At 42.3% G+C, this 12,011-nt stretch overlaps 1 protein-coding gene across 4 annotated transcripts in view; it reads left to right on the plus strand.

Annotated features, from left to right (window-relative positions):
* LOC112559242 (myelin regulatory factor-like) overlaps window positions 1-12,011 on the plus strand; it is a 51,593-nt gene that overhangs the window by 25,458 nt on the left and 14,124 nt on the right. For 2 of the 4 annotated variants that reach the window (XM_025230316.1, XM_025230317.1), the window contains exons 3-4: window positions 7,825-8,268; window positions 11,680-11,756. In XM_025230316.1, coding sequence (XP_025086101.1) covers window positions 7,825-8,268; window positions 11,680-11,756 — 521 coding nt within the window. Of the gene's footprint in view, window positions 1-4,895; window positions 5,209-7,824; window positions 8,269-11,393; window positions 11,453-11,679; window positions 11,757-12,011 lie in introns of those variants that run through there. The other 2 variants (XM_025230318.1, XM_025230320.1) reach the window with 2 other exon arrangements.

Here is a 12,011-nt window from a genome sequence, read left to right on the forward strand (position 1 = left end):
AGCTGAAAGCGAACACCACATTTCTAAAAATTGTTTTATGGAAACACAGTGTTCTTAAATAAATAAGATAGAACGCATCTTAGGAGAGATTTTGGCGACAAATTTTTTATGTTTTAGAGATATGTTGTGCAACGAGTACACACTGTTTAGTTCTTCCTTTCTTTAAAAACAAATCTGCACACCAATATGACACGTCAGCCATATCTGTGAATACTTTCTCTGTAAGCCTTCCCCTAGCCCGACAAAGAAAGAGAAATGAGTTTATAGAACATAAGAACAGATTTTGTTTGTCTATTGGATGTTATCACATATTTACATCTCTGTTATAAAGTTGCCTCTAACTTTACCAAGGGACATAAACAGATGCAATATTCTAATAATTAGTTGCCATGATTACTCTCCCTTATATCTGCTTAGGCGAGTGAATACGATATGAACCAGAGCTATATATCATTCCCATTGTCAGAAATAAATCATAATGTTCTGTATTTTAAGATTTATAAACGAAAAATGTTGTCAGGCAATTTAAAGCATTTAAATTAGAGTAATATATATGTGTGTGTGTTTTCTCTTTATTTCCACAATTCTAATAGAAAACCGTTCCTTCAATTCACCTATCAACTTCAACTTATCCTCCACGTTTCTTCTCAGAAAAAACGAAAGTAAAAACACAAAAATCCTAAGATATTTTGATAATTATAATCGTAGAAAATTTGTGGGAGTTTTTTTTTCAGTAGTTCCGACGAACAAGAGAGAGCATTATCAACTACTACATTCATCTGCATCGCGAACATCGGAGTTACCTCCCATGAATTGTGAAGTCTGTCCCTCGCCCATCTCTCCGCATTCTCGAGATTCATTAGAGCAGGCTTTTGTTTATATTCTAGCAGAACGGTGTCGTGAGAATACCATAAGGCGACAAGTATATAACTCTTTAACTAATTTTTTTACTCATGTACCATGATAATTCACTTTATGTGGAGTGTGGGGTGGGGGTCTTCAGATTTTAGGAAAAGTCAATCCTAGAAACTGTGTATTGAAATATCTGAGGACCCTGTATTTTTTTTGTTTTGCTAATTTTATTCTCATGGTAATTTATGAGAGGTAAAAAAAGAGAGATATGAATAAAATTTGACCCACGGGTCAGACCATTTCGCCGTGTCAGAATGAGGCTACGTTTACCGCTGCTGTAGTGACGACTTCAGCAAACATGGTCTGTTCAAATTTTGTGTACACTGCCATATTTGTAATCTAACACTCGCTCTCACACATACACTTTGCCAGGAGCTTGCATACCTCTGTGTGCGTGCGCGCGCGCGATTGAAAGTGCAGAACGTACCAACGACTTTCAGCTGCTCCCTTAATGTATGCTTCGTGTGTGCTTGTTACAGATTTTATGAGGTCACAAAATAAAAGCCTTCTCACTGTTTAACACACGCACACACACTCAGACACTCACTGGAAGAAAAGGAGAGAGGCTGGAGTGAGACGTGTCTGTCTGTGACGTCCCCGATTCTCCCACATCAGCAAAAGTTCTTCCTTCTCAAGTATCATTTCTTTCTGACCTCGCCGCCTGGTGCTGGTCAGCTCGGGTGGATTATATCCCCAAAGGACGTCACTTTAACCTGCATGGGATCTGGCACCGGCCAGTCAAAATACTTTGCCCAGTAACTGACTAAAACCCATCTGCGAACAGGATGCTAGAGCCGACAAAAACAAAAGAAACAAAAAAACTAAACTAAATATAATATAAACTGGATGAAACAAGAGAAAGGGGAGACAGTCGAGGTCTTTGGATTAATACTTCGCGAAAGGCCAGCGTTCTTGTAGCTGCTCAATGGGTATGTATTCTGGAGATTTTCTGAGGAGCTGAGGCGTCTTCTGAACCATGGACGGGGATCGGCAAGAGTGCTATCTTCTGCGTAGCTGGAGAAACATGGATCGGGAGAAACTTTCGGTCTGTGGAATAAGCTATAACTATGTAACGGAATCCTCGGCTGCCGACCTTGTCTGGCCATCTTGAGCTATAACTTCCTGTAAAGCCGTCGAGAGCTAGTTTCTTCGGCGTGTCCAGTTTCATGAAACTTCGTGACACTTCTACCCTGTTCTTCTTCCCACTGTCATCAGCAGCGATCTGTGACGTCCATTCAGACTGTGAGAACCATCATAGCGAGTGTCTGTATAACTAATATGGCTCTCCGTATTAAGGGTGTTACAGAGTTACAGTTTCTGTAATCATCGGAGATTGTGTGGAGCAGCCTGCAACAGCCGAGAACATCATGTAAGCCACGCGAATTTTTTAAAGCTGTTTTTTATCTTCACAATACTCTCCTGGACGTCACGTACGTCACTTTGTTATTTAAAATTTTTTAAATTATTGTTTTGGGTTTTTTTTAAATCTTATCTGTTGCTTCGATGAGTTTGGGGTTTTTTTTCCCCTTCCACGGTCTGACAGGTCTGTGGAATTTCTTTGCCAAATAGTTGGTGATTCTGTCCTACCTGTCCTGTATCAAGACGCTTGAAAAACGTGGGATTGTTTCCCCATATTTTCTTATCGGGTGCTTTTTTCCCCATTATGCTAAGTTTTTCTTTTCTTTTCGTGTTTCTGTAACTTTTATTCGCGAGTTTCAAAACACCGAATCACAGCGAAGTCACTTCTAGATGTTAAAAATGTAATGAAGGACAGAGAGCACACTAGCTTCATACATATGAATGATGCTTGTATTTAGTATTATCCTACTCGTGGAAAATCGGAGCTTCTGTATATGGTGCTTGTTTAGACAAATCCATTTTTAGAGAAGTGCGCGCACATCTCGCCTCCCGTTATCTCGTTCACCCTTCCTTCGCCACAGAGGCAGAATTGCCCCCGACCCTACTTTTAGTAATCATACACTCTCTCTATGTCGCCACTGTTGTTTTTCGCCCACTATTTGTGTGTGTGGATGGATGATGGTCATACAACAAGCTGGGGCTATAAACGGTTTTGACTGAGTTATTAGCTAACTTTTGTGCACAAATAAAATTATTGGCAGAAGTTTTCTCGTGTTGTTAGTTTTACAAATATAAGACACCCTTGTCCAGGTTTATTTTCACATTAAATGTAAGTAATTATACATGTCTATTGTTTCGTACTGTTAGCGCCAAAGATTAGCCTTGTTATCAAATCCCAGTAGAGAAAAGTTAATGTTCATAGATGAGAGGTTTGAAAATCCTTAGATCCATAACACAGAGCGACATCTTTGGAGGTATCGTTTGACATACAAATCAGGTTGCGATGTGTTTGGACATATTCCAGCTTTTAAATTTCTTGGATCTGGTCGTGAAAATTAAATTGTACTGTTCAAAGTAAAACCGAAAAACAAACCCGTCTTTCATACTGCAATGCCTGTTTTCAGACAGGGCTTTCCATTTTGGCAAAAATTTATTTGCTTGTGAAAGCCGGGTACTTGTTCTAGCCGAATTTCCACAGTGCATCATTAAAGACATTGTTTTTCAAGACTTATACCTGTCAATATTAAAAAAAATACTGCATATTTTATCAAAAATAGTACTGGGAAACTTGGCAGTTTTTATTATCAAATAAATAACTCGTTGATTATTATGGTAAAGAAATAAAGGATTATGAAATAATCGACAATCAAGCGGAGCATTTTTAAATCCTTTCCCGTGAAGTCTTTTCAATGTGAGAGCGTTGTTGAAGACGTAGGGTTGATTGTTTTTCTCCTAAGTAGTATCAACAACAAATATTCTGCTAGAAAACTCGAAAACCTCCGACATTCGTTCCTTCCTGTCACTCGACTGCTCGCATACACAGGTACAAAGTGAAAGTATAGGCAAAGAAAGAGCATACGCAGACAGATGCGGATCAGTTCTCAGTGCCGTCACAACTCATCTTCCTGGCCGTCTCTCTCTCTCAGGCCCGTGATCACGACAACGAGACAACGCCGGAACATTAAAACGAACCACGGCCACGCTCGATGGTTGCCGTACCACCATTTGCTTGGCACAGCGGATGTAACGCTTACGCTGCCTCTTCTCCCAGCGTCCTGTTTCCCCGCTGCTGACCCCTACTCACTCTCTTTCTCTCTCGCATCGTCTTCTCCCCTCCACTTTCTTCTTCCCTCCACCCCTCCTCTCATTCGCTGTCTGACCAGGGATGTTAGCTGTGTAGACTCTTATGACGTAATTACAAGGGTCAGTGAAGTGTAAACTGAGCCGAGGCCTACTTTGCTCAGTTGACTAGCTTGCCATCGTGTGACGGTTAGTGAAATTTTATCCTGAGTTAGTGAACTTGTTTCTTTCACGCACACGCCCTCTCTCTCTCTCTTGTCCTTCCTCTTTCTTCCTTTTTTTTTTTTTTTTTTTTTTTTTTGGGGGGGGGGGAGGGGATATCTGCTTGAGCAAGAATGCTTATTCCACATGTTATACAGCGCTAATCCAAAACCGTTGATCTTTTATTTAATTCAAATTGAACTTAAATCTTTATGCCCCATTCTCTTGCTTCCCCCTCTTCTCTCCTATTCTTTATGTAAAATTCTTTCTTTCCTTCCTCCTCAGTATTCCTTTGTGTGTGTATATATTTTTTAATCAGTATTTGTTTATTTATGTACTGATCAATTTCATCATGCACTGTGCATTTTCATTAATAATTTATTATTGTTTAAGCCCTGTATTATGTATTGTTATATGTAAATTAAAATTTAGCGATAAAGGCGTACACGTTTTCGCATCACCTGCCGGAAGACGATCTCCAGGATGAGTCCTGCTCATTCGATCGTTCAGACCACGCCCCTCCATCAAAGTCCGTTTTCCGGCTTGTTTGTTTGGCAGCTGTTGTTTCTCTCTCCCTCACTCCCCTACATGCTGTCCTTGTCCCTGATTGCTGGCGACCGTTCACTGCATGCCACTTCGCTTCACCTCCTGCAGCCGGCGAGCTTCAGTGCTAGTTTCACAGAAAGGAAGGCAAGAAATCGGTGGTGTTTGAGAGCACCGCAAGCGGTGCATGTATAATAGCTGTGTGAATGGACCTTCGTCGTTCTCTGGCGCTAGAGAACGGCTGGCCTGCTCGGCCAGTGACCTGTGACGCCATAAGGCAGAGGCAGGGAAATGACCTAACGCCCAGGTGAAAACTACGAGGGGGAAGTTCTCCGCGGTCGCTACCACCATGGCGTCCCCCGCCTCCACCCATGTCGAGTTCATCATGCTAAGGTAGGCGTACCCGTGCCTTTTCAATCCTTGATCATGCAATATCAAACAACCATCCCCCCACCTTTCCACCTACTTTCAGTTCGCTTTTTCCATCTTGTCCTGTCTACGTTTCCTGGTTCTTTCGCGGTCTGCCACCGTCGGCTTGCCTCCAGGCAAATTGTTAGCGCACCTTTCAAGGCACGTGATAGCAGAAACGAACTGATGCAGTCAGACAAGTTTGAGCAGATATCCTCAGTGGTTCTGTTTGAAAACGGAGGGGATGAGTCGGTGGATGTGGGGGGGGGGGAGGAAAGTTATGGTCACAGGGAACCAGTCCAATGAGATAGGTCTGTTATGTTGACATTCTTACGCCTCTTCCCCTACCCTGCTGTAGCCTTGGAATAGATGCTAATAGGTCAGTATAAGAAATCTTAACCCACACAGTTGTTTTCATGTTTCCCCCACTTTGCCTATGAAAATTATCTGGTTCCCTCACGCACTTTGTCCTTTCACGTTGCCTTCTACATGCTGGATGTGATTGGAGAATGACCAGGACTTGAGACACAATCATATCTTGCTTGCAATGAGCATCTCGTAAGAACTCTACGTGAACTAATGATTGCCCCTGTCAACGAGGATTATCCTCTCCTTTTATCCGCTGTGTGAGAACAATGAGTGAGTGGTCAGGTCAGTGAGACACGTTTACAGAGACAAGCTTCTACAGCCATGGTAGTTTTTGAAGACTTCCTTCCGGAGTTTGGGGTTATCTTGTGTATGAGGTGTGCTGGGATCTGGATTACAAAGTGTGAATATATGATATATCCTACACTATGTGGTATAGGATCTCCGTGGTTCTATGGTACAGAACTTGTGCTGGTGGTCTTGTGAAAATGGTGTAGAAGATGGTAGTAAGGGGGGGGGAAAGACGGTGTTGTACTTGTAATCATTACTGTTCCTCTACCACCGTCATGTATGATTATTTCTCTCTCTGTCGGGACTGTTCCCATTTCTGGCAAGAGTGTTGGCAATCAATTAGAGAAACATGTCGGCTCAAGACGTTTCCTGTAGTGGTTCAGTTATCTGCTGTATAATATTTAGCTATTATTATTATTACTACTACTACTGCTACTTCAGTTAGGTATCCATTGAGCGAGGGGGTGGGAGCGATCGTCTGCAATGCGCTTTGGGTGGGTATGTGTCGACCACATTCACTGGAAAAAGTATGCTTATTTTCCATAGCTGGGTCATCTTCAAGATACCTCGACGTCGTAAGGGTTGTTTATGCTTTTGTGAAAGTGTCCGTAGGGCTCTGGATAGCATTACCATTCTGTCTGTACATTACTGAAAGTGTCCAAGGTCCATAGATAGCATAAGGGTATTCTCGCCGTTTGCTGATGAGGGTGTCCTTAAAGACCAACCTGAATGGGTTGCGGGTTTTTTTTTCAGTTATCAGTAGATATAGGCGATATAAAATTAACCTGTAAAATTCAGCCTCCAAAACTAATCCGTTAATTAATTATCCACTACGATTCGCACGTGCGATCAACGAGCGCTGATAACAATGTACTACGTCACGTTGGTACACCATTCACAACATTGCCTGCAGTCAACACCAATCAGACCAATTAGAGAGAGAGAATGAGTCACAGTTCGGATTATTCGGACGGTAACAGTCTGCATTTCTCATGGTTCTGAAAAACTGCTACTTAAGCACGAGAAATGAGGACTTTCAACGTCCGAATAACGCGAACTGTTGCTGTGATTGGTGTTGACGGCTGGGAATGTTGTGAATGGTGTACCAACGTGACGTAGAACATTGTTAAAGGCGCTCATAATTCGCAGGTGCATGATTCGCAGGCTCATGCAACCCACTACCTGGAGCTAAAAATAAAGCAGAATACTGTGGCAAACGACTGCGCACGAGATTAACAAGACAGGGAAAAGTATCGCACTCGTTTGCCAAATTCTGACCTTAGCGATTCGGTTGGGTAGAGGCTGAAGGAGATACAGGTGTCATAGCTTTTGTTTTGGTTTTGGTTGTTTTTGTTTGTTTTTTTTTTTTTTTTTTTTTTTTTGACAAGTTTCGAATCTGCCGTCTGAAAGATTTTGTAGAACGTTGGCCCATCCCCAACGAAAGAGACCCAAATGAAGTTTGCTTTTGGTAGTACTTTTAGAGTTAGGCTATGTTTTGCAATTTTACTTTCTATTTTTTTTTTCATTTTGTCTTTCTTTATTTTTACGGTTTGAATGACAGGTGAATGCTGAATGTTTCTGTAAGCTGCTGAATCGATTTTTGCTAGTCTTCGATAGTTTTCCCCGATTTTACATTACCTTTGAGGTATACACCAAAAATACTCCTGCTTCAAGGCCACACGATGTGTTGACCTCTGACATAGAGCTGCTGGGGTCATCGATTCTGTCGTCTCCAACTCATGCAATTCTGAAGATAACTGTTTACATGTTATTCTCCTTGGAGATGATTGTTTGAATTCTATTTTTCCGTAAGATGGTTGTTTGCATGTAGTTCTCCCTTATGTTGTTTACAGGGGTGAACTGATTCGCTGTGATAACACTGTAGTTGCTGACAATATTACAAATCAGGAGGAACACCACTTTAAGTTGTTGTCTGTGTTTCAGCTGTCTGCCTGACGACTCAATACCGGCTGTCGCCTACACTACGGGGCGACTGCCCGGCAGCGACTGTGCTCTGGCTGAGGTCAAGCCATGCACCAGCTCCGCTGACATCCACCCCCAACCACTGCCACATCCTTACCAGCATTCTCATCCACACCCCCAAGAACTGCAACAACAGCAGCTTCATCACCATCACCGTCAGCAACCCCAGCCCCATCACCAGCAACAGGCACTACAGCATCACCACCAGCAGCAGACAGTCCATCACCATCAGCAGCCACCACCACCACATCCCCATCAACAGCCACCACCTCCACCACATCTTCATCACCAGCAGCCAGCACCACATCACCAGCAGCACCTGCCCTCCACGTCCAGCATGTATTGCGGTGTCAACCAGAGTCGCCTGACCTTTGACACTCACCACAGCCTCGGCCAGACACACACGTGAGTTGTCACCCTTCCCTTTCCCTATGCATTTTATGCCTGCTTCTTTACGTAGTACATTTCATAAGTGACTAATTTTCTTGTTAAGGTGTTTGCATTTTCGGTGTTCTCATCATTATTTACTTCTGGGCAGGGCTGTCTCTCAGTCATATGCTTGTTAATAGTTGATAAAGTTAGCACATATAATACATCCCCCTATTATCCACTCCTCTCTCTTAACTGTGATCAGTCGTTGGATGGATACAATGAGATGCAGCAACAGCGGTGTAAGTACACCAACCAGACCTTGTTTGCGTACATCTCAGATGGTCTCATCACGCCTGGATGTTACTCAGCCATGTCAGTCGACGTCTTACCTCTACTTATCCCTGGAGGACTGTCTTGGGCAGTGTGTGATGCCGAGCGACATGCCCAAACCAAACCAAGTTTCACCGCCAGAAGATGACGAGCATAGGTTCCCGGGTACCGATCAGCTCGGTGACTAGACAAATTTGTCTCCTGTTCCTTGTAGGACATTCGGAGCAGTCTCAGGGAGCATTTCATCTCGAATGCCAGGATCTTTCTCTTCGTATGATTCGACAAAGTCTATGTCTCTCAGCTGTACAGCAAGATGTGAGTGACAAGATATTTGGATAGCTTTAATTTGGTCTCGAAGCTTCTACTCCTGCTGTTCTGGATCTTCTTCAGTCTCACTATTGCTGTCGTCGCTGCTGTGATTCTTTGACGAATGTCTGCTGAAATTTCTGTCCTTAGAGAGCGTCGCTTCCCGGTAATCGAAACTCTGTACTTTCTCAAGTTACACGCCATTTAGATGGATCTCTGTTTTTTCCTGTCCAACAGTGTTCACCATTGTTCTCTCTTATCTGTCCTGATGTCCATCCATATGCTCGCGGCTGCAATGTATCATTGCCGCCTACAATCAGGTCGATGTCAGCAGCCAGGAGTCTTCTGAAGCACTTCATCTCGAACGCCGGGATCCTACCATGGACGTGGGGATATAAGTTCGTGATCCTACCAACCATCTATTCCTCATCATGTTTTGTGCAATAAAATCTGCTGGGTCCTCGTCCAGTTTCATCAGACTTGTTTCACCGTAGCTCCTTCTCCTCATTCCCTTCTTAGTGCCGCCATTAGAATGTCACCGGAGGGTAGGGTGAGAGGGAAAGGATGGTGATGGTCATGCATGGTGGGGCGTGACAGTGACTTGCCGCCAGGTGGCGACTGGTGCGACTTAGCAGCAACGTGGCTACCGCAGACAGCTTGTCGGCGCTCACTTCACCTCTCTCTCACTTTTTTCCCCTCCCCTTCTCTCTCGTTTCTTCCTAGTCATTGACTGTTACTCTTATCAGTTTGTAGTTCTCCATTCATCATTCTAGCTATTTCCCAATTTTTTTCTTTTTCCTTTCATCATTTTCTCACATTTTCTTTCATTATTCTTTTTGTCAGTTTTGTTCTTTTGGGTTTTTTTGTTTCTCGTTTGTAGCTCTCTCCTGGTTTTTCTCAATATATTTCCATCCCCTACTTCCAGTGTGTGTGTTAGAGGTGTGTGTGTGCACACATGTGTGTAATGCCATACAAGATACTTCCAATTGTTAGGATGCATCATGGTGATGCAATTATGTTGTAAATAGGATAGAGGAGTTTAATACTTCACAAGCATCATTTGGCTCATTTCTTATTCATGAAACACTGGGAATGGGGGCAGTTTTGCATGGAAACCACCACAACTTTCACTTTGCCACACTCTATGGGAACACACCTAAAACATTATATCCTAACTAGCAGAAGAAGTAAAATCATGGGTGTAGTTAATGGAGGTAGGATTGAAGAAAAAAACAAACAAACGAAAAGGCAGTTATAAGACAGCAACAATATTCCTTGGGGGCGGTACAGGATGTTTTATCAAATATTCCACATCAGTTGGTGGGGAAATAATGCTTTTAGCTGATCATTTTCTGGGGAAGGAGGGTAGGGTAGCTTGCACAAGGTGGGGAAGGCGTTGGTGAGCTTTGAAAAGTTGGAGGACAGGTAAACAAGAGGTTGCCAGCGTACCACACCGTAGCTGGCACTGAATCTTACCTTGGCAAAAAGAGTGTAGTGTAAGACATGACCTCTCACCTACGTAATATATACCTGTTTTGCTTTCTCCTCCCCGCTATGTGTGTGTGTCTCTCTCTCTGTCTCTTGTCTCTGTCTCTTCCATACGCTTCCCTAACATTTCATACACACATGCCTTCATACAGATAACAAAACATGCAGACGTTTATGCAAGAGATGGGATTTTGGATTGATATATGTTCATGTCCACCCTTGAAATTGCAAGGCTCAAATTGAGTTATTTGTGATATTTAGCTTTGTTCACTTATGCAGATCACTGAATCAAGATTTATTTTCATCTCAAAAAGGAGAAAAAGTATTTATAAATTTATCTTAGAAAAATCAACAATTAAATATTATTCCTTGTTATTCTCCACTTTATATATATATACTGTGTAAGACAACTCAAATGCTTTACAGTTAAAATATGTGTCATAACCTGAAAGTTCACTGCAAATGAAAAAAAAATGATATGATTTTGTTTGTAAACACTGTTCATACAGCTGTAGACAATGAGCAGTGTGTATTATGTTGCAAGTACTAAAACATTGCTGTAGCATAAACATTGTAAAATATGCAACTTGTTTTTCCCATAGAAGCAGTCAGCTTTGTTCCTGTCTTTGTTGTGTTGTCTTGAAGATGTTGCATTCTAATTGTTTTAAGAAGAGATGACATGCTCAGAAATAAATAAAAACCTTCCCTAAGAAGTTATGAGACATTCTCCCATAATAATAAATGTATCATCACTGCTATCATCATCATTTATGAACAGCAGCAATTGTCACTTGCCTTGCATCCATTTGCACCCTAACTTAAATTCATTCTTTCTCTTTCTCTACCCATCCGTTGCTTAGTTAACCTGTCAGTTATTCTCACATTTTCTCCTTCCTTTTACACCGCCACCTCTTATACATATTTGTAATCCCCCCTCCTTCCCCGGCCCACTTTGGGTGTACGTACCTGTGACAGTCACGACTGTCTCCAAAAGTCATTGAGATGCAGCTGTGAGCATTTGAAGCCTTGTGTTGTTCCACACATACACCATGATTTTAGCTCCTGCGTGTAGGTCCTTAACACATCACGTCAAGTAATTCAGTCTTCTCTACAACCAGTGTTTCATTAGCTCTTATGCTTTCACCAAGCAATAATTTACATAGGAATCTGCTTCTTGTAGAATAAGACTACCATGTGCTAGTCATTAGGTGCACACAGTAAACAGATCACAGGAAGAGAACAGGAAGTCACTAGAATGAAACAGCATTCAATGTGCACTTGGTTTGTTTGTAAATGATTCTCTCCTTTTCTCCTTTGCAGGCCTCTTCCTGACAGTCCACCTGACTCGGGGTCTGAACCCTACTCCCCGCAAGATGCAACACCCCAAAACAGTGCAGGTGAGTTAATCCACTGTGATGACATATTCACTGATTTTAATGATAATCCACTCATGACATACCCAGTGGTGAAACAAGTTTTCATAAGCAGTCTATTTACACTAAAATAGCTTTTCTTTTGTGGACCTCCTCCTGTGCAGCCATTTATAAAAATTACACTTGATTTCAGTAGATATACCTCATTGTAACATTTTTCCAGTCATGTTATGCATAATGAATGCAGACCCACATCCCTATCCGTTCCCTCCTTTGGCA

The sequence above is a fragment of the Pomacea canaliculata genome, linkage group LG3 (assembly GCF_003073045.1).
Source record: "Pomacea canaliculata isolate SZHN2017 linkage group LG3, ASM307304v1, whole genome shotgun sequence".
NCBI lineage: Eukaryota > Metazoa > Mollusca > Gastropoda > Architaenioglossa > Ampullariidae > Pomacea > Pomacea canaliculata.